The sequence below is a fragment of the Euprymna scolopes genome, chromosome 43, assembly GCF_053919585.1.
Source record: "Euprymna scolopes isolate OS-2025 chromosome 43, ASM5391958v1, whole genome shotgun sequence".
NCBI classification, from domain to species: domain Eukaryota; kingdom Metazoa; phylum Mollusca; class Cephalopoda; order Sepiida; family Sepiolidae; genus Euprymna; species Euprymna scolopes.
The window spans coordinates 24,709,326-24,734,130 of NC_136524.1; the positions used below are offsets into that span (position 1 = coordinate 24,709,326).

At 33.3% G+C, this 24,805-nt stretch overlaps 1 protein-coding gene across 3 annotated transcripts in view; it reads left to right on the forward strand.

The window, feature by feature from the left end:
• LOC145268244 (3 beta-hydroxysteroid dehydrogenase/Delta 5-->4-isomerase type 4-like) overlaps positions 1–24,805 on the forward strand; it is a 158,750-nt gene that overhangs the window by 78,943 nt on the left and 55,002 nt on the right. The window contains exon 2 of one of the 3 annotated variants that reach the window (XM_080123569.1): positions 16,299–16,452. The exons of the other annotated variants lie outside the window; for them this stretch is intronic. Within the exon in view, the coding sequence (XP_079979695.1) occupies positions 16,355–16,452 (98 nt within the window). The 5' untranslated portion in view covers positions 16,299–16,354. The remainder of the gene's footprint in view (positions 1–16,298; positions 16,453–24,805) is intronic. 3 annotated transcript variants of the gene reach the window in all.

A 24,805-nucleotide genomic window follows, 5' to 3' on the forward strand; every position in this document is an offset into this window, starting at 1 on the left:
AAAACATATATATATATATATATATATATATATATATATATATATATATATATATATATATATATATAGAGAGAGAGAGAGAGAGAGAGATGATAGATAGATAGATAGATAGATAGATAGATAGATAGAACTGGCTAAATTATAATGAGTGTGTAGATTTGCTAGTATAGATTTGAGCACATGTAAATGACAACTGTCACACTAACCTTTGTGTTAAATAATGACGTTCCCAGAGATATTCTAGAGTGATCTGACACCAGGGTGAGATTTGATGGTTGGGTTCAGGAGGGCATGTACAGATGAAAGCTCCTAAATGCAACATCACGTGGGACAAAAGCAAGAAAGAGCGGTTACATTTTGAATGAGACCCAGATTCGAACTTGAAACAGACAGTCACAAAAAAGAATGGCCAAATAATTGTGGAGTATCGCATGTCGTAAAGCGCACTGTGTCAGTCAGTCAGTCTGTCTGTCAGTCTATTTATTCATCTACCTATCCATCTATCTATTTATTTATCTTTCTATCCATCTATCTGTCCATATATTTATCTATCTATCTATCTATCTATCTATCTATCTATGTGTGTCTCTTGCGTACTCGCTACACACACAACATACGGACACATCTATCTATCTATCTATCTATCTATCTATCTATCTATCTATCTATCTATCTATATATATATATATATATATATATCCATATGTATATATATCTATATATTTATTTAGATATCTATCTATCTATCTATCTATCTATCTATGTGCTTTCCGCTTATCTCAGCATTGTTTCTAGTCGTCCTGAACCACTACTTGCCACTGTAATTCAACAATGTTGACTCAGGAGAGGTTGTGGTCGGTGATTGCGCAACCCTTGCCTCACAATTATATGTGCAGCTACCCTTACAGGGATATCAATTTTTTCTTGAGATGGAACGGAGGCATAGTATATATATATTTAAAAGAGTGTAGCCATCAACAATTGTGGGTTTTTTTTAACGGTTTTCATCATATTTTTATTTTAAAATATTTTTATAACGCGTTTCGAGCTTAGGGTGTGCTCTCTTCAGATATTTTCGTAAAAAGTTTTTCTTTAAAATGGGAGTTTGTGGATATGCCTCCGCTGATATTAAATATGTTTTTCATAGTGGTGCGATGCGTGTGTTCAGTGTTTAGACGTTCTGTCTCCAAGTGTAAGTGTTTCACTGTGACCGGTCAAAGTTAGTTTCAAAGAGTGTTTTTTAGTCCATATGGTGAAGGTTTTTATGGCTTCTTTAGGGTTCTTTTTTAAAGACTTTCTTTCCCCATGTATAGCATACACTCACACACAATCCCATACGCATACATATATATTCATGTACATGTACACATGCACACGCACACAGGCACACACACATACACACACGTACATACATAGAAATATATGTAGGAGCATACATATATACACATATACATACCCACCTACACACCCACACACGTACTCGCATACATCCACCGCTAACAATTATTTTTATTTTTTTATTTTTTTTATTTTTTTATTTTTTATTTTATATATATATATATATATATATATATATATATATATATATACACACTTTTTTTTTTTTTTTTTTTTTTCCACCAAAACACGCATGTATATATGCGCTTAATCATTCAGACATATGTACACGCACCCACACACACACACAAGTAAGATGGAGAATAATAGGTAGAAGATATATATACACACACATACACGCACATACACACATATATGTACACACATATATGTATGTGCACATACACTCACAAACATCCACATACTATGTAGGCACATACACATACACACACACATGCACACACACAGACATATGCAGGGGCTCACACATACGCGTATATCCATATTCACACGAACACATTTACCCACTCATACATGTGCATACATATGTATATATACATACATACACACACATACATACGGATGTGTATACACCCATCCACCCATATATATATATATATGGGCACATGCACTCACAATCCCACACACACATACATATTCATACATCCCACCTTATGTATATATTGGTTGAAGTTTCCTTTCCAATCCATGCACATATGCATACATGGATTCGGTCACCCAAACATAAGTGCACGTATACATACAAACAAGATGTAGCATAGATAACAGATGATATATAAATAGAACAAAAATTTGGCCACAGCACTAAAATACTGTTTGTAAAATCATGGAAAAGGTACTTAGATGACTGCTTCATCCTATGGAAACCCACATGGGGGGACATCACAGACTTACACACCATACTCCAGAACCTACACCCAAAAATTAAATTCACCATAGAACAAAGCTCTACAGAATTACCTTTCCTAGACATACTGATAAAGATTAAAGACAATAACATTATCACAGACATTTACCGCAAACCTACAGACACCCAACAATACCTACACTTTAAAAGTCACCACCCTAAAAGCTGCATAAAATCAATTCCCTACACCCTAGCACGTAGAATCTGCACCATAATCACGGACAATAACCTTCGAAAAATCCGACTCAAGGAACTACGAATAAATTTAAGAAAAAGAAAATACCCATCACAACTTATAGACAAAGGGATCCAACTTGCGACAAATATACCAGTAGAAGATTTGAGAACCCCTAAAGAACGAAACAAAGAACAAATCCTAACATACGTCTCCACACACAACACAAACAACCCTGAACTTTTCACAGAGATAACGAAAAACCTCGTCCTACTTAACCAAAACAGCAAACTAAACAATTTCCTTAAAACAACAAAAATAATAAAAAGCAAACGCCAACCCAAAAACCTAAAACGCATTCTTACCTCATCCAAACTCAATCAAGACGCAACAAAAGGAGTCACAAAATGCAACAAACAACGATGTGGAGTCTGCAACATAATATTAGAGGGAAACACATATTTGCGAACCCCATACAAACATTCAAAATTAAAAAAAACCTAGATTGCACCTCAAAAAACGTAATCTATGTAATAAAATGTCCAGCATGCGATAAATCCTACATAGGCGCTACAAAAAACCTTAGTAATAGAGTAGCCCTACACCGATCCAACATCAAAATCGCGGAAAATAGACACCTACATGTATCACAACATATACACACATGCAGTGGAGGCAGATTCGAGATAATGCCCATCTTCCAAACTGACAACTACTTCTACTTGCTAACTCAAGAAAAAAATTTCATAACAAAGTTTAACCCCGCCTTAAACGTCTCTCCATAATTATACACATAAATAGGCAAAACACAAAATACACTTACACGCATGCATGCTTGGGTAGGTGTGCACCCTCACACACGAAACAACAAAAAAGCACAATAAGGCACACGCACACTTTCGCGGGTGCGCGCGCCCATACCCAGTACAGTACCATTTCTCTTAACTAAACAAACAACTAGAAATTAAACGTATGTATGTATGTGTGCGCGCATGTGTGCGTGTGTATATGTGTATGTGCGTGGGTGTACACATATGATTGTGTATGCGTGTGTGTATAATTATATATCATCTGTTATCTATGCTACATCTTGTTTGTATGTATACGTGCACTTATGTTTGGGTGACCGAATCCATGTATGCATATGTGCATGGATTGGAAAGGAAACTTCAACCAATATATACATAAGGTGGGATGTATGAATATGTATGTGTGTGTGGGATTGTGAGTGCATGTGCCCATATATATATATATATGGGTGGATGGGTGTATACACATCCGTATGTATGTGTGTGTATGTATGTATATATACATATGTATGCACATGTATGAGTGGGTAAATGTGTTCGTGTGAGTATGGATATACGCGTATGTGTGAGCCCCTGCATATGTCTGTGTGTGTGCATGTGTGTGTGTATGTGTATGTGCCTACATAGTATGTGGATGTTTGTGAGTGTATGTGCACATACATATATGTGTGTACATATATGTGTGTATGTGCGTGTATGTGTGTGTATATATATCTTCTACCTATTATTCTCCATCTTACTTGTGTGTGTGTGTGGGTGCGTGTACATATGTCTGAATGATTAAGCGCATATATACATGCGTGTTTTGGTGGAAAAAAAAAAAAAAAGTGTGTATATATATATATATATATATATATATATATATATAAAATAAAAAATAAAAAAATAAAAAAATAAAAAAATAATTGTTAGCGGTGGATGTATGCGAGTACGTGTGTGGGTGTGTAGGTGGGTATGTATATGTGTATATATGTATGCTCCTACATATATTTCTATGTATGTACGTGTGTGTATGTGTGTGTGCGTGTGCATGTGTACATGTACATGAATATATATGTATGCGTATGGGATTGTGTGTGAGTGTATGCTATACATGGGGAAAGAAAGTCTTTAAAAAAGAACCCTAAAGAAGCCATAAAAACCTTCACCATATGGACTAAAAAACACTCTTTGAAACTAACTTTGACCGGTCACAGTGAAACACTTACACTTGGAGACAGAACGTTTAAACACTGAACACACGCATCGCACCACTATGAAAAACATATTTAATATCAGCGGAGGCATATCCACAAACTCCCATTTTAAAGAAAAACTTTTTACGAAAATATCTGAAGAGAGCACACCCTAAGCTCGAAACGCGTTATAAAAATATTTTAAAATAAAAATATGATGAAAACCTTTAAAAAAAACCCACAATTGTTGATGGCTACACTCTTTTAAATATACATTTTTTCTCTCGTTGGAACTACACAACCATCACTTTAAATAAATATATATATATATATATATATATATATATATATATATATATATATATATATATATATATATATAGTACTAGGTGACCATTTGGGAATTCTAGGCACTCTATATGCTTTCTCCTTATCTCGGCATTGTTTCCAGTCGTCCTGAACCTTCACTTGCCCCTGGTATTCAACAATGTCGACTCAGGAGAGGTGTGGTTGGAGATTGCGCAACTCTTGCCACAAAAATTTCATGCACAGACGCCCTTACCGTGGGTATCCATAGTCTGTAAAGACTGAAGGAAGCTTCTTTTTTTATGTATGTATGTATCTATTTGTCTATCTATCTATCTATTGTTATTTATGTTAATATGTTTCTCTTCTTCATAATGAACTGCAATAAACTGAAGTAAAATACATTATTTTGTTGCAAAGAACATGGTGAAGGGAAGAAAATAAATTGGCTAGGCAGAATCAAATATTCATTTGTCAGATTCATTTTTTAAAAACTTTTTTTTCAGACTTTGAGGACCAGATTGATATAATTTTATATATTTAACAAACTATATGTGAACGATGTTGGCCTGGATGAAGTGAAGTTATTTTTATTAATTTACACATTTTTAAAACTTATACAAAAAAAGAAATAAAATGTTAGTTGTTGAATTTTATTTGCAGCTGATTAGTTTTAAAAATGTTTCATTTTAACAGTCATCTTGACCGGACCATGAAAATTTTAAATAAATTGTAGGAAAGTAAATTATAACACGTTAGAACAATTACAAATAAAAATTGTCTGATTAGAAGCAAAATTTGATGTATCAACTTAAATGCTATTTGAGTCTGACTTTGAAAATCTGACAAGTTACATATTGTATTTGTAGATATCCTTCCTTATTTGTGCTGATTATGCAAAAACATTAAAGTAACGTGTACTTTATTTGGGAAATTATTTAAAAATATGATAAAGATGGTAATATAAGGTTCGAGGCTGGGAGTAGGAGTATACAGGTGTGCTTTTGTCATGTATTAAAAAGTCACCGTTTATCAAGGCCCAAGACTACTCGAGGACAAGGGTTAATGAGTGTCAGCTGAAAGGTCAGACAACCCCATGAGGATGGGTAAGGATGGTTGAACTTGGCAGACTTGATTATCAAAGAGAATGACAATGTTGTAGTCAGATGGGAATCAGACCCGTGGTATTGTGTTCCACATATGGGTAGTTCTTGGAAAGAAACTTTGCTCATGGAAATTCTGTTTAAATTTAGGTACACGGAAGAAGACAGTAAAGACTGCAAAAGAGTAATAAAGAACACAAGAGAGTTTATTCTTAGTCTATCAAATCTAAAGTAGCTGAGCAGCAGTTTGGTTCCCACGAGTTTTGGCCAATAACAAACAGAGTCTTCTACCCCAACCATCATCAATGAACTCGATGTAATCTCGTTAGCATCTGACAAAATCAAACTCATTGTTATGACCTTTGGAACAAAATGTACCCCTTGCGATCAAGATCGCATACCTCCCATATTTCCTCTTCTAGCTGAAAACACACTATGTGACATATAAATATTTGTATGCGATCTTGATTCCAGTAAAGCAACTGGCTCTTATGGCATTTCAATCATAATCCTCAAAAAGCTTCAACCAGAACAAGCTCCCATACTTACAAGTTGTTTAAATGTTGCCTTAAGAAGAAATGCTTCCCAACACTCTGGAAAACCCCATCAGTCTGCACCGTATTTAAAATTTCTAAAGATTGGTTATCTACGTCTTAGTAAAGATCAATCAATCTCCTGTGCGTCACGAGTAAGTTGCTGGAATCTGTAATATATAGAAAAGTGGTTAACCACTCCAGTAAAAATAACCTATTCAGTGACATGCAATACAGTTTCCAACCTGCTAGATCTACAGCTGATGTGCTGACTGTAATATCACACAGGATTAGTAAATCTCTTGATGGGGTTTCATTAATAGAGCAATTGCTCTTCACATGTCAAAGGCTTCTGATAGGGTATGACATACAAGTCTACTTCACAAGATTTCTAGCTACAGAATGAAAACGTCCTCTCAGTTATTGAATCCTTTCTCTGTGATAGGTTTGCTAGAGTAATCGTTGATGCGCAAAAATCAGAAGCTCGCAGTATCAATGCTGGCGTCCCTCAGGGTTCCATCATGGACCCAACTCTCTTCCTGATCTTTATCAATGACTTGCCAAATCACATTCTTAGATCATTCATAGATATTTATGCAAACAACATTACCACCTATAGAACCACTTAAAAGACCAGCAATGATCAAGATCTCTGTTTCTTACTCTTCTGAACTTGAGTACATGGTGCAATGGGGAAAAAGGTGGCTGGTTAGTTGTAATGCATCTAAAACTAAGCTTCTCTCTTTCCATCGTCAATACTGCGACCCTCATTCGGGACCAATTGAAATGAATGATTTTTGCCTTGGGGAAACACAATGGAACTGATTTTTACTTGTGACCTAGCATGAAACATTTACATCAAATCCGTTGCAAAAAAATTGCTGCAAAAAATGGTTGGATCATTCTGCCGCTCCAGTAGATATCGCATCGTCGATGCTTTCTTCTATCTGCATGAGTCAAGTATATCCTCGAATAGAGTATTGTTGCCATATGTTAGCAGGAGCTGCTCAGAGCAACCTATCCTATCTTGACAAAGTTCAAAACCGGCTTCGAAATCTAGTAGATGATGTCCTTTTCTCTTCCCTGCAACCTCTTTCCCACAAAAGAGACGTTGCGAGTCTGTCTCTGCTCTGTCACTATTTTCGTGTGCACTTCAATCTGTAACCCCCCCCCCCCCGCCGTCAAAACTTTACAAAAAAAAACCTTCCTCTAACTGCAACCACTATCAATAATTTTCCCCACCCTCTATCTGCCTATTCGCAGATCCCATGAACAAAACTTCTTTCCTAGAACTTTGTTGTTCTGCTGGACTGCTTTCCAGCTGATTACAACACATTCGTCTTCAAGTCCAATGTGAACAAGTTCCCTTTAATAATTAAGTTATACCCAATTTCCATCCCAAATAATTACTGTACTGTTGTCCCTATAACTATCAAACACCCATTGACCCTTATCCTCGAGTGGCCCCTTGGCCTTAATAAGTGATGACTTCCTAATAAAAAGAACAGAAAAATTATTTACAGTGGATGTAGAAAAACAAGTAATGACAATATAAAAATTAAAAATTGGACTAATTTCCTGAATTTTTCTGCAATAGAAGAAGCTTTTTAAGCATCAGCCTTATCTTAAGTAGGTAACGCCCTTTTCCTCGCTAGTGTAAGTGGTACTTATATTTGGATGGATGTATAGGGCACCACTATCCTCTCTTTTAAACGCGGTATATACAACAACAGCATTGTTCGGGATGTAATGAAGTCATTTTAATTTTTATTTGTTTGAATATTTATAAACCTAAGGTAGATGAATCCTATCATCCAAGTTAGAAAATCATTTCATCCAAGGCATGAAAATTGTTAAACAAAATGTTTTTACTATAGACTTTAAAAATAAAGGTACAAGATTCAATTTGAAATTTATTTATCTTCAAAGTGCACTTTTATAAATTTTACAAAGTAAGGTATAAAAATTTAATTTAAATTGAATCAAAAAATTACCTTGGATTTATTTTATGTAATCTACATTTTTTTGCACTTTAAAAAAAAATCATTGAAAATTTTATATCTATATCATTAATTGCTAGATGAAAGATAATGTTTTTAAATTGCAACAAAATGTACATTACATAAAATAAATCCTATGGTTAAACATTTTGTTTAACAATTTTCATGCCTTGGATGAAATGATTTTCTAACTTGTATCTTATCTTTTTAAGATTATATTGTAAAACTCTCCTTCTCTCTATTTTAATTTGTATTTCTCCTCACACCACAACTCATTTTTGCATCCCTTTCTTTGTATTATTACAGGTCTGAATATTCTCTTTGTTTCAGTTTGTATTTATCCTCACACCACAACTCATTTTTTGCAACCCCCTCTTTGTAATACAGGTCTGAATAATGAGAAAATCTGAAATTTTTTTTAACAAAAACTTTAAAATAATTTTTAGATTAAATTTTTTAAAACTTCTTTCAGAATAGAAAATCTTTAAAATTTAATAAGGAACATATTTCATTAACAAATATTCAGAACATAACGAGAAAAACAGAGATGAAAAATTCAAAAGGAATGTATAACTGGTTACAGTCAATAGTAGTCCTCGCCAGCGAAAGTCTTCGTTATTCTTATTCTATTATTATTATTGTTTAAAACATTTTGTGTCCTGCTCTTTCGTGTGAGGACTAATTCTTCAATTCAAAATGGATTACCCCTTGCTGTTTGTATTTTTCAATAGATTATTGTTGTGCCAGAACTACCTGTGTTACCTACAAATGAACTGACCCATACATAATAAATACCGGAAGACAAAGCCATAATGCAGGCATCGATATCCGTTCTGTATGTTCCTGTTAATACGTTTTCCTACTCTATTCCCGTGTTCTGTTTTCCTTGTAACCCTTTAAACAGGTTTATAACAATTATTTAAATATATTTCATTATTTAGCAGTTATTTGGGGCTGACTAAAGTAATGTTTTAAATGACTTTCAAACAAGTACGTAATTATACTGCCAATAATATGGTACAACAATAACAAACGAAAATTGGCTTGTCACAATCAAAATTTGATATGTCAGCTTAAATGCTATTTAGTACAACATTTGAAATCTCACAAGATATCTGTATATGTTAGATTAATATATTGCCAATAACATGGCACAACAATAACAAATAAAAATTGGATAATCAGAAATAAAGTTTAATATGTCAGCTTAAATGCTATTTGGGTCTGATTTTGAAAATGCGAAAAAATAACTTAGATGTTAGATTAATTATTTTTTATGGTTGTGTTCAAGTCTAAAGTAAATAAGTTCTTGATGAGCCGTTCCATATAAGTTATTAAATTTACCAAATTTTCATTACTAATGATTACTATATTGACCAATTTCTACTGTACACTCTTTAACCCTTATCCTTGAGTGACCTCTGGGCCTTGATAATGTGGTGATGCCTTTGTAAAAAAAAAAAAAAAAAAAAAAAAAAAAAAAAAAAAGCAATATAAATAAAACATTAAAACCTCAGATTCTTAAAAAAAATAAAACTGTGAAAAACTCATTATTTCAAGGCAATTCATTATACTCAATATTCACTATAATCTTATCTGCTAGAATCGAAACTAAAACATTTAGTACTCCAGCATTAGTCATTACCATTTTTTGAAGCATCATCAGAGGGATGAGAAATAGTTAAAATTTAACCGACTTTATTATATAAATGTATATTTGTGCATGCGTAAAAATAACAAGTTTAGTAAGCTCACACCTGGCAAGTTACAATTTTATTTTCACTTTTCATCCCTTAACAGCTATTTTTACTGGCTTAAGACTAAATCGAATCGGTTCCATGGGTTCAAATCTTCTATATATTAAGTTTCAAATCTGTACACAAAAAGTTTTGTAGAAAGACAATTCCACAGACAGACAAGGTCACTTTTATATATATATATATATATATATATATATATATATATATAAAACTTTGAGTAAAAAAAAAAAATTTTAATAAAAGATGCAGTTTAAATTCCCGGAAAAATAAAGAAACTTACACTTACATAATCCGACCTCCAAAAGGTTTATAATTACAAAAGAGAATTAAACTATATAAGAATGAAAAAAAAGAAGCTTTAACTAAAATTGTTAAATAGAAATAGACATAACGTTCCCTTTTTGGTCTGACGAGGTGGACTCTTTGAATTGAGATTCCACTGAAACATGTATGCACATATGTAACCAATAATGTTTGCATAATAAACAGATTATATACCAAATGTGTCCTCCATTGAGCACTCTTCAAAATCACGTGGGTTTCATTGGATTTACATCTAGGAAACCTATCTATACAACCATTATATTACATAGAAAAATGCGAGCATGAAAAGTAATATGGTTAAGATTAAACTTAGAAAAGTAAAAGGACTAATTGTTGAATTGGAAAAGAAAAGACAAGATACTCTAGTAAAAAATATAATGATTTATAACTTTAAATATTGCAGCATTAAGATTTTTTTAAAATCCAATTTAACATTATATAATTAATTCTTAATGTTGCAATATTTTAAGTCATAAATTTATTATATTTTTTACTAGAATATCTTGTCCTTTTCTTTTCCAGTTTTAACAACTAGTCCTTTTACTTTTCTAAATTTAATCTTAACCATATTACTTTCCTTGCTCGCATATTTTTATGTAATTCATGATTTTTTCCAGGCTTTGCTTTGAAATAATATTTTCTTTTTTGTGTTTAATATTATACGCATTGTCAACAATCCATTAAAAAAATACAACCAACTTCTTAAATCAACTATATAAAAAAAATCAAATAAAAGGCATAATTAAGTAAATAAACAGAAAGAAGAAACAAAAAAAGAGAGAAACAGAATTAACGGGCTACGTTGTAAGCGAAATATTATTAGCCCTATCACGGCAAAAAAGAGAGAAACAGAATTAATGAACGACTTTGTAAGCGAAAGATTATCAGCTTTAGCACTGCAAAGAGCATCACTTTTGTTAACTCTCTATATATAACCCAAATAAGATGGTATGCGAGTGACATTCCCCGCTATGATCTATGAACGTGTCGATGACAAAAAATTGCTATAGTAAAGAACAGCTAATCAGAAGAAATCGACTATAAAACGTTAATGTTGAAAAAGTTGCTACAGTAAAGAACAGCTAATCAGAAGAAATCGGCTCTCACGTTCCTTACTTATTCTGAAGGCTTTTGAACACCAGTAATTTTATTATAATTTTTATTTTAATTAACGAAAATTTGAAATTTTTTTAATATAAAATATAGCTGAAAAGGTGAGTTGTGAAACGTTAAAGCAGTTCTAAATTGGTAAAACTAACACTTAACCATTACAGATAAAGGCTCGTTGGAAAAGTAATGACCTGAATTGTGTAGTGGGCTATCTGATATTTGCCCTTAAGGTCGCACATTAAGGGGATCATCTATCATCCAAAGCCTATTTTTGGCACTTTTTACAGCTATAAAATGTTTCAATCATAGTCATTTTTTTTCTAGTTTTGCATATGAATTACAAAATATCTGATATTTCCCCAAAACCTCTGGCCTTGATGGAGGGGAGACTAAAACATCCTGCTATGGTTTCAAATGATCTGAAATAACAACAAGGGGAGACTTGATTTCAAATATTTCTCATATATTATATCTCCCCTCTTTGGTTTCCATACATAACGTAAATTTTACAGTGTATAAGGCTTATTTGATACTGGAGATATTCATAATCGAACCCTATTTCCAAAAGAGAGGAGATATAACATATGAGAAATATTTGAAATCAAGTCTCCCCTTGCTGTTATTTCAGATAATATGAAACCATAGCAGCAAGTCTTGGTCTTCCGTCCATCCAGGCCAGAGGTTTGGAGGAAATATACTCCTATAAATGCACGCCATAAATAAACATCCTACGATAAGGTATTAAAGAGGAAAGCAAGTTGATAATAAACCTCCAAAATTTTAAATTCCTTTTCCCACTCACCATAACCTTCAACGTTTTTTTTTTCTCTACATTTTCTTTTAATTTATCCACTCTTACTTTTTTTTATATCCCTTCTTTCTTTTTCTCTATTATCGTTATTTCATTTCCTCCTCTTTTTTTTTTTCAAATAACAGAAAAGCATTTTTATAAAAGAATGGCTACTCAAAATCTAGTATCAGTGTAAAAATTCCGCCCGATTACATTGCTTTTTTCTAAAGGAAGTGCAACAGAATCATGTACGAAAATATGTAGCCAATAATATTTGCATAAATAAATAAACATTCTATAATAACACTTTGCTGGTTTGTGAGCACTTTTTGGCAAACATCAGAGTTTCAGTGGATTTACATCTAGGAAACAATGACGAACGATACACTCATCACATACGTGCGCGCGCCCGCACACACATATATTATCAACTTGTTCAATTTTTAAATGGCGATTTAGTTTGATATGCGCGTTTATTTAATGTGAAGTTCATGTTTCTTAAAGGATGACTTTTTAGAAAGAAAATAAATATCTGAAAAGATGACAAAATCAATCCATGTACCAGTACTTACCTTTTATTAACAACGAAAGATAAAGAGTTTGTGAAGAATGAAAATTTAAAAAAACCCAAGGAACGTTCAAGTGAAAGAGTTTTCTACCTATTAGAAGAAACTGAGTACGCATTTTCATTGTTACTCTAGCAGTGTATATTTACGAGAAATAATAAATATAATAGGCACAAAGATGTGTGTGTGCGCGCGCGCGTCTGTGTACCTGTTTTTCTTTAGTGAGAGAGTGTATCTACTAACTTGTGCGTGAGAGTGTGCCGTCAATAGTATCTATATGTTGGTGCTGTGTTTAGTAGTGAGTAAAATTTGTTGTGTGCAATCTTGTAGCATAAGTTCAGGTGCTTCTTCCACATCCACGAAAACTGATCCAGCAATGGTTTCAAAGAAATCGCATTTCAACTTAGAAGGCGAATTTGACTTCCAGATTGCTTTCATCTTGTTCAGTTCAGCGCAGGCCTTGCATAATATACACGGAGACGAAAATGAATCTATGTAACACTGTAACGTTACACAGGGAACCAACACGTTGTATACTCAGTCGCAAGGGAACATAAGACAAGTAATAACTCGACTCCTTTGTTTTTTGTAACAATGAAATTCATTTCCTTATTCTCCCGTCACGCACGACTTCTCGTTACGGTTGTGACGTCACCCACGTCTCTTAACGTGATGGTCTTCTTTGACGCCTGTCATCTCGAACATCGTTCTAAACATGCTCTCGAACGTGCTCCCAAATGTGCACACGTTCTTTTTATAGTATTTTGCTTACAATGACGCCATTTCGCATTTCGTATACATTTGCATACGCGCATCCGCGCTCTGTTACACACGCGCTTCATCGACAAAACATTGAAAATCTTGGACAAAATTTTGCAATCAAAACTAAAGATGAAAAAACGTAAAATGGCCAAAATGGGATACAAGTAGCTGTTTTGAGGATTTTTCTCGTCGTCGGCAACAGGTGCTTGATGGCAATAGACTGTACTCGGGTCCACCAAGGTTGAAGATAGGACGATTTAAAATGAAAGAATGGCGAGGTTTGGCCATACAAAATTGATTATTTTTTTTTTTTATTAGCAAGTTGTTAAAATAACGAAATATACAGAGTCTGTAGAATACGAAAGTTTAGAAAACTATAAGAATGTTCTGATGAAAGATGTTTTTTGTGACCAAGTCTTATTTGGAGACACGACCACAGCCATGGCCGTGGCACAGCAGTCTTCCCAAGAGCACAAAATGCTAAAAGAAAAGATGAAATGAACCAAACAAAAAAGACAAAAAAAAAAAAAACCCCGCAAAGAATAAGTCTTCCACATCCACGAAAACTGATTCAGCAATGGTTTCAAAGAAATCTCATTTCAACTTAGAAGGCAAATTTGACTTCCAGATTGCTTTCATCTTGTTCAGTTCAGCGTAGGCCTTGCATAATATACACGGAGACGAAAATAAATCTATGTAACACTGTAACGTTACACAGGGAACCAACACGTTGTATACTCAGTCGCAAGAGAGCATAAGACAAGTAATAACTCGACTCCTTTGCTATGAAACAAAACACTTCCTAAAGTGGTAACCATTTTCCAAACTCTCAGATGGATTTCAAATCGAAGAGAATAGAATAGGAAAGAATGATAAAAGTCGAAATAATTTTTTAAAAGTTTTATTGACAACTTTAAACAACGCAAGATAGTGAGTTTGTAGAAAGTTCAAACAAGAACGTTTTGATGAAAAAAAGAGTTGTTTTGTCTGTAAGGAGAAATTGAGTAACCGTGTTTGTTTCGATCAACGTTGTATACATTTACATGTGTATGAAATAAATAAATGTAGTAACAAAATAAAAAGATGTAGGTGTGCGTATTAGGGTGCCCGTTTTGTTAGTGAGAGAGTGCATGCACTAACTTGTCTTCAAGAGTGCTCAGTTAACAGTGTGTATATGCTGTTGTTGTGTTTAGTAGTCATAAATGCCTCTCGTTACATCCGCAGCTATTTTGTGAGGTTCGTTTTTTTTTATATACATCGACTGTAGAAGAACACCAGAAAAAAAAGGGAAATAAAGTTTGGGTTTGGTTTTTTATAGTACGCATGAGATTTTAGGAATGAATATTTTGGGGCGTCTGTGATTGGCTGAAATAAATTTCCTATTGAAGATTTTGTCCAGTCGAGAGTCGGTAAGTAAAATAACATTCACTGCCGTTGATACTGCGAAAAAATGTGAAATAATCCATTTTCTGTTCATATTTATTAAAAAAAAAATATATATTATCGGTAAATTTTCAGATTAGATCCACCTTCACGATTTTCTTTTATATGACGACTTATAGAGGTTTTCAGCCATGCTGAATACGAAAATCGCCTTGAAATTTTTGCAGAAATAATTAGTTATCGATATATAAAAAGCTGTATTATGCATTGTATTCTTTGGCGGCCATCTTTGTTGCGTAGATTTGTTTATGGAGCGAGCACGCGCGTAAAAAAGATGGCCACCAGAGATTACAATGCATTATACAACTTTTTATATCCCGATAACTACTTCTTTCTGCAAAATTTCAAGGCGATTTCCGTATTCAGCATAGTAGAAAACTTATAAAAGTCGTCATTTAAAAGAAAATTGTGTGGTGGACCTAATCTAAGAAAAATACCATGTTATCTAACAATTTTCGGATTATTAAAAACATTTTTTTAAAATATATTAAGTAGAGATAATTCACTCTTCTATATTAAGTTTAACATAAAATTATCCTTTTGCTTTAAATTCTAAAAAGTACGTTTGTAAATGGAATTTTTGGCTAAATGTTCTTGAGAAGGCGGGGTAGGTGGATGCGTCTGACTATTTGCAATAAAAGCAAGAGAGACGTCGACGAGAATCTTCGTTGTGTTTGTTTTTATAAAACGAAAGAATGCCTGAGGTCTCACGGAATATAGGCTAGTTACTTTTAGCCTCGTCTGCCGGTTAAATTTTTCTGTTGATAAACAAGAAAATGTGTGTGGTGTGTTTGTGTGTGTGGGAGGGGGGATACAAAAAACATAAAAACATATCACACACACACACACCCTTTTTCTTTTTTTCGCCCTCTTTCGTTAAGTGACAAGCATAAAAACGGCTTTTATTACAAAGAAGCATTTGACGTGGGCTGGAAGGAGTAAAGAGGCTAACTTTATCGCCTAAGATGGACAGTGAACAGTAAAAAAAAAAAAAAAAAAAATTAAAAAAACAAAACAAAAAACGATGTACATACTTTTTTTTACGCGTTATATTACTGCAGAGTTATGCACGGTATTGAGATATGTTAAACTTGACTCATGACACTCAGACACTTTTTTTTTTTTTTTTAAATCTAGACTAAATCAGGAAAACAGGAATAATAACTACAGGCAAAAATATGCGATCAGAGTGAATGGTGCCCGGAAAACTCATCCCGGGAAAACTCGTCTCCGGAAAACCCGTACCCGGAAAACTCGTACCCGGAAAACTCGTACCCCCCCTTTTTACTAGGTAGGAAAACTGGTCCCTTATTGAATAAATATCGATTGAAAACACATTTTATTACCGTTCTTGAAGGAGATATTGTTTTTAAAAGAGACTATGCACCCCCATAATATTTTAAAAAATTGTTTTTAAACTCTTGCTTAAAAAAAATAAACTTGATCACGGAGTCAACATACGAAAACCGAAACCAAATATTTATTTAAAAAAATACTCTAGTTTTAACACTTTTTGTGTAATTATGAAACAAAAATAAAGAAAGAAAACACGTATTATCAAAGAAAGCAATTATTTATTATACACATGCGAATAGCTTGCCAACGAAACTCAACAGTGAGATACCGCGGTAGTTGTTGCAGTCACCGCGGTCCCCTTTGTGTTTGTAGAGAGTGATGATATTTGCGTCTCTCATGCCCTGAGGCACTGAGCCTTCTCTCCAACACTGTATCAGAAGACTATGGAGGGGCTCAAGCAGGCTAGCCTTTCCACTTTTTAAGACCTCTGCTGGAATATAGTCCTTTCCTGAGGCTTTTCCTGATGGCAGTCTGTCTATTGCCCAGGATAGTTCTTCTATGGAAGGCTCCTCATCGAGCTCATGCATCAGCGGTAAACGATCAATGGCATCCAGGGTGGACTGATGTACCATGTTTTCCCTGGAGTAAATCTCAGAGTAGTGTTCAACCCATCTGTCTAGCTGTTTAACTTTGTCTAGTATGGGTTCACCCGATTTAGACTTAAGTGAAGCAGTTTTGTTAATTATGGGTCCTGTAGCTCTCCTGATCCCGTTATACATATTTTTTATATTTCCTGTATCAGCTGCATGCTGGATGGAGAGCTCCATTCAGTAGTTGTTTGCAGCTTCTCTTACAGCCTTTTGAACTGCCCTTTTGGAAAGCCTCAGTGCAGCCAGCGATGTAGGAGATGGGTTGGCCTTGTATGAGAGCAAGGACAAACGCTTTGCCTCAATCAGAGGGTTGAGGGTAGCAGAGTTGGCATCATACCAGTCATTTCGTTTGCTACCTGTCCTCCTCCCAAAGACTTTGAGAGCTGTAGAGTGGATGGCATTTTTCAGTGTTTCCCACTGTTCAGATGCAGTTCGGGTGTTATCTCCTTTAAAGGTGGAGGTTAACATCTCGTTGAATTTCGCATTGCGATCTGAGTGTGTGGTCTTGCTAACATCAATACGGGCAACACCCTCCTGTTTAGTGTGGTAGAAATCTTTGGGTTGAAGTTTGACTCTACTGCATATTAGGGAATGATCTGTATCACAATCAGCACTGTGGTAGGCTCTAGACATCAGAAAATGTTTGAGGTACCTTCGTCTAGTAATGATTAGATTGAGCTGGTGCCAACGCCCTGATCTGGGATGTCTCCAGGACACTCTGTGATGCAGTCTGGCAGCAAAGAATGTGTTGGTAATGCAGAGGTCATGGTAGGCACAGAGTTCTAGAAGGCACTGGCCGTTACCATTGCATTTGCCCACTCCAAAGTTACCAAGGCAACTCGGCCATGCATCGTTGTCGCCACCCACACGTGCATTAAAGTCCCCAAGTATAATCAGGTCTTCATTTTGTGGAAATGCCTTGATGGTGCTATTCAGCTGTGTGTAGAAGTGCTCCTTGATGTCGTCAGGCACTGCGAGTGTTGGGGCGTACACACATAATAGATTAATTGTTCCATCTGTGGTGTTCAGTCGTAGTGAGATTAGGCGCTCAGTAGCTGAATCAGAGAGTTGTACGTTCTGAAGCAGTGAGTTTCTGACTGCGAAACCAACACCGTGTTCCCAGACCTCCTCTCCCTGTTTTCCTTGCCAGAAGAAGGTATAGTCCGATTCCTTTAGGCATCCGATGTCAGCTAAGCGTGTTTCTTGGAGTGCAGCAATGTCTACTTTGAGTCTCGATAGCTCGTTGTTGATGATGGCAGTTTTTCGAATATCAGAGATGTTGCGTATGTCGGTAGATAGGCCAATCGTCATAGTATGAACATTCCAGCACCCTAGCCTGAGTGTTGGGTTCTTTGTGTTTCTTTTGGTTTTGTTTGGTGCAATGGTTACTGGCCACTTGTTGGAATCATCCTATACCCTACGCACCCAGTAGGGTAGGTGGCCAGTGGCGGGATAGCACCTTACTGACTGAGGGCTGCTCAGCTTTGTGGCGGGCGGTAGCTGTCCAATGAAATTAAATAACTTCTCCCATCATTAGGACCGACCCCTGGCGCCCAGCTGTATGCCAATTGAGCTGTAGGCTTATAACCGGTAACTGTCGCTCCCCTGTTTAGTCCTATACAGATGCATAGCTGAAGTTTTCTCTCCAGGGCGCTGGCCAGGGCAAATCTGTGGAGAGACTGGGTTGCCCAATTGTCAGAATCCTCCTCTCGGTCTTGCTGGTGTTGCCCAGAGGAATGGAAGTACCAGTACGTCCGGCACCAGGTTGACTGCAGTAGCTACCAGAGCAAGGCTGAGTACAGCACTTGTCTGCCTGTGGAGCTACACTCCAGCTTTTCTGTTAGGGTTTACTCCCTTAGCCTTTATCGAACCAACGAATAACCACAAGGCAGTGGTACTATTTACCCATAGCTGGGGGCCTGTTCATGGGCATCAGGGCTTGTCCATACAACGATGGGCCTGGAATGCCACATGTCTGGGGGCAGACCACCTCCGAGTCTCCTGTAGTTCTGCTTGAGTCCGCAAGGTACTCAATTTACATGTGTCGCCACGGGGAGGCACTACATGGAGCTTTCCTATGGAGAGGCTATGTACTGGCAGGGAAGACTTACGCACTCTGCTTCCTTTTTGCCTAGGCTAGCCAGCGGTAGGGACTGGAAGAGGAAGGTGACAAGCACACAGTACCCCACACTTGACGCATCAATAGGCCATTTGACACATATCATCATAATAATAATAATAATAATAATAATAATAATAATAATAACAATAACAATAATAATAATAATAATAATAATAATAATAATAATGATGATGATGAATCGAACTTTAACGTTTCTAATAAGGTTTTATCTAACAATAAAGATAAATAATTTTTTTTTATTTTATATGCGTGTGCTGCGTCATCACACCAGAGAAAAGTAAGTCATTTAATGATTTACGAGATGTTCGTAGTTCTTGGAAATAAGTTAATGGAAATAAGTTAATGAAAATAAGTTCTTGAAAATAAGTTAATGGAAATGAGTTAATGAAAATAAGTTAATGGAAATAAGTTAATGAAAATAAGTTCTTGGAAATAAGTTAATGGAAATAAGTTAATGGAAATAAGTTAATGAAAATAAGTTCTTGAAAATAAGTTAATGGAAATAAGTTAATAGAAATAAGTTAATGAAAATAAGTTAATGAAAATAAGTTCTTGAAAATAAGTTAATGGAAATGAGTTAATGAAAATAAGTTAATGGAAATAAGTTAATGAAAATAAGTTCTTGGAAATAAGTTCTAGGAAATAAGTTATTGGAAATATGTTATTTAATTAAGTTAATGGAAATAAGTTATTGGAAATAAGTTATTTAAAATAAGTTATTGGAAAAAACTTAATGAAAATAACTTAATGGAAATAAGTTATTGAAAATAAGTTAATGGAAATGAGTTAATGAAAATAAGTTAATGGAAATAAGTTAATGGAAATAAGTTCTTGGAAATAAGTTCTAGGAAATAAGTTATTGGAAATAAGTTATTTAATTAAGTTAATGGAAATAAGTTAATGGAAATAAGTTATTGAAAATAAGTTAATGGAAATAAGTTAATGAAAATAAGTTTTTGGAAAAAAGTTAATGGAAATAAGTTAATGGAAATAACTTAATGAAAATAAGTTATTGGAAATAAGTTAATGGAAATAAGTTAATGAAAACAAGTTTTTGGAAATAAGTTAATGGAAATAAGTTAATGGAAATAACTTAATGAAAATAAGTTATTGGAAATAAGTTAATGGAAATAAGTTAATGGAAATAAGTTAATGAAAATAAGTTAATGGAAATAAGTTCTTGGAAATAAGTTAATGGAAATAAGTTATTGGAAATAAGTTATTGAAAATAAGTTAATGAAAACAAGTTTTTGGAAATAAGTTAATGGAAATAAGTTAATGGAAATAACTTAATGAAAATAAGTTATTGGAAATAAGTTAATGGAAATAAGTTAATGAAAACAAGTTTTTGGAAATAAGTTAATGGAAATAAGTTAATGAAAATAAGTTAATGGAAATAAGTTAATGAAAATAAGTTAATGGAAATAAGTTCTTGGAAATAAGTTAATGGAAATAAGTTATTGGAAATAAGTTAATGGAAAAAAGTTAATGAAAACAAGTTTTTGAAAATAAGTTAATGGAAATAAGTTAATGGAAATAAGTTCTTGGAAATAGGTTAAGGGAAATAAGTTAATGGAAATAAGTTAATGGAAATAAGTTAATGAAAATGAGTTAATGGAAATAAGTTAATGGAAATAAGTCATTGGAAATAAGTTAATGGAAATAAGTTCTTGGAAATAAGTTAAGGGAAATAAGTTAATGGAAATAAGTTAATGGAAATAAGTTAATGAAAATAAGTTAATGAAAATAAGTTAATGAAAATAAGTTAATGAAAATAAGTTAATGGAAATAAGTTAATGAAAATAAGTTAATGGAAATAAGTTAATGGAAATAAGTTAATGGAAATAAGTTAATGAAAATAAGTTAATGAAAATAAGTTAATGGAAATAAGTTAATCGAAATAAGTTAATGGAAATAAGTTATTGCAAATAAGTTAATGGAAATAAGTTAAATACAGAAGTAATCAACCATCTCAACAAAAATAACCTTCTTAGTGACACTCAATATGGTTTCCGTTCTTCTAGATCTACAGCAGATGTGCTTACAGTTATATCTCATAGGATTAGCAAATCTCTCGACGGAGGCAACCTTTCCAGGGCAATTGCTCTTGACATATCTAAGGCCTTTGATAGGGTTTGGCATAAAGGTTTACTTCATAAGATCTCTAGCTATGGTATAGCTGGAAATGTCTTCTCAATTATTAAATCATTTCTTTCTGATAGGTTCATAAGAATAGTAGTTGAGGGGCAAAAATCAGAAGCCCACAGTATTAATGCCGGTGTCCCTCAGGGGTCCATCCTGGGCCCAACTCTTTTCCTGATCTACATTAATGATCTTCCAAATCACATCCTTACATCATTTGTAGACATTTATGCTGACGACACTACCATTTATGGTAGCACATCTAAGACAGTAAACGACCAAGTTCTCTCCAATTCTCTCTCCTCTGATCTTGAGCATGTAGTACAATGGGGAAAGGAGTGGCTGGTTACTTTTAATGCATCTAAAACCAAGCTTCTCTCTTTACATCATCAACATTCTGATCCACATCTGGCATCAATTGAAATGAATGGCTCTCGTCTTCAGGAGGCCTCAAGTTTTGACAAGCTTCTTGGCTTGACCATTACTCCTGATCTTAAATGGAACACGTACATCAAATCTGTTGCCAAGGCCGCTGGAAAAATGGTGGGATCTTTCTATCGATCCGGTAGATATCTCACTGCTGATGCTATTCTCTATCTATATAAGAGCCAGGTACGTCCAAGGATGGAATACTGTTGCCACATCTGGGCAGGAGCTGCTAGAAAGGACTTGTCCTGCCTTGATAGAGTTCAAAATAGACTTCGTAGCCTCCTAGGAGATGTCCTTTTCTCTTCCTTGCAACCTCTATCTCACAGAAGAGATGTTGCGAGTTTGTCTCTGATGTATCGTTATTTTCATGGAAAGTGTTCGACTGAGCTTCAATCTATGGTCCCCCCTCGCAAAACTTTCACAAGAAACACTCGTCTAGCTGTAAACACTATCAATAATTTCCCCCCACTCTTTATCTGTGCCTAAACCTAAACGTAGATTCCATGAACAAAGCTTTTTTATTAGAACTGCACGCCTGTGGAATTGTCTTCCGTTTTCCTGCTTTCCGGCCTACTACAATATGGTTGTCTTCAAGTCTAACGTAAATAAGTTCTTGATGAGCCGTTCCATATAAGTTATCAAATTTACCAAATTTTCATTACTAATGATTACTATATTGTCCAATTTCTACTGTACACTCTTTAACCCTTATCCTTGAGTGGCCTCTTGGCCTTGATAATGTGTTGATACCTATAAAAAAAAAAGAAAAAGTCCAATGTGAACAAGTTCTAATTGAATCGTCCCCCTAAGTAATCCAAGTTACAAAATTCCCACTGTTTACTATGCTAAAATCACAATCACTAATGTATACCTATTAACCCTTATCCTTGAGTGGCCTCTGGGCCTTGATAAGTGGTGACACCCATGTAAAAAAAAAAAAATACGTTAATGAAAATAAGTTAATTGAAATAGGTTCTTGGACATAAGTTCTTGGAAATAAGTTATTGAAAATAAGTTAATGGAAATAAGTTAATGGAAATAAGTTCTTGGAAATAAGTTAATGAAAATAAGTTAATGAAAATAAGTTAATGGAAATAAGTTAATGAAAATAAGTTAATGGAAATAAGTTAATGGAAATAACTTAATGAAAATAAGTTAATGGAAATAAGTTATTGAAAATAAGTTAATGGAAATAAGTTAATGGAAATAAGTTAATGAAAATAAGTTAATGAAAATAAGTTAATGGAAATAAGTTAATGAAAATATATTAATGGAAATAAGTTAATGAAAATAAGTTAATGAAAATAAGTTAATGAAAATAAGTTAATGGAAATAAGTTCTTGGAAATAAGTTAATGAAAATAAGTTAATGAAAATAAGTTAATGGAAATAAGTTAATGAAAATAAGTTAATGGAAATAAGTTAATGGAAATAAGTTCTTGAAAATAAGTTAATGAAAATAAGTTAATGGAAATAAGTTAATGAAAATATATTAATGGAAATAAGTTAATGAAAATAAGTTAATGAAAATAAGTTAATGAAAATAAGTTAATGGAAATTAGTTAATGAAAATATATTAATGGAAATAAGTTAATGAAAATAAGTTAATGAAAATAAGTTAATGAAAATAGGTTAATGAAAATAAGTTAATGAAAATAAGTTAATGGAAATAAGTTAATGAAAATAAGTTAATGAAAATAAGTTAATGGAAATAAGTTATTGGAAATAAGTTCTTGGAAATAAGTTATTGAAAATAAGTTAATGAAAATAAGTTAATGGAAATAAGTTAATGGAAATAAGTTAATGAAAATAAGTTAATGGAAATAAGTTAATGAAAATAAGTTCTTGAAAATAAGTTATTGAAAATAAGTTAATGAAAATAAGTTAATGGAAATAAGTTAATGGAAATAAGTTAATGGAAATAAGTTAATGAAAATAGGTTAATGGAAATAAGTTAATGAAAATAAGTTAATGGAAATAAGTTAATGGAAATAAGTTAATGGAAATAAGTTAATGGAAATAAGTTCTTGAAAATAAGTTATTGATAATAAGTTAATGAAAATAAGTTAATGGAAATAAGTTAATGGAAATAAGTTAATGGAAATAAGTTAATGAAAATAAGTTAATGAAAATAAGTTAATGGAAATAAGTTAATGAAAATAAGTTAATGAAAATAAGTTAATGGAAATGAGTTAATGGAAATAAGTTAATGGAAATAAGTTAATGGAAATAAGTTAATGGAAAGAAGTTAATGGAAATAAGTTCTTGGATATAAGTTCTGGGAAATAAGCTATTGGAAATAAGTTAATGGAAATAAGTTAATGGAAATAAGTTAATGGAAATAAGTTAATGGAAATAAGTTAATGAAAATAAGTTAATGGAAATAAGTTAATGAAAATAAGTTAATGGAAATAAGTTAATGGAAATAAGTTCTTGGATATAAGTTCTGGGAAATAAGTTATTGGAAATAAGTTAATGGAAATAAGTTAATGGAAATAAGTTAATGAAAATAAGTTAATGGAAATAAGTTAATGAAAATAAGTTAATGAAAATAGGTTAATGGAAATAAGTTAATGGAAATAAGTTCTTGGATATAAGTTCTGGGAAATAAGTTATTGGAAATAAGTTAATGGAAATAAGTTAATGAAAATAAGTTAATGAAAATAAGTTAATGGAAATAAGTTAATGGAAATAAGTTCTTGGATATAAGTTCTTGGAAATAAAGTTTTTGGATTTTTACCATCATGTATAATCATGATGACTTTATATATATTTCTTATTAAATAGGGTCAGATAGAACTTGAGTAAAAACTGTACCAACAGAGGAAAAATTAAATCCTCCTCCAAGTGAGGAATCTTTTTTTTTTTCAAAAGGAATTAAAAAATTGTTACATTAGTTAGTTTCTTTAGTGAATAGTTTTGCTCCATGAATATGTCCGAGATGACAAAAGGTTAATTTTTTTAATTAATCCAGTGAGATTGGAA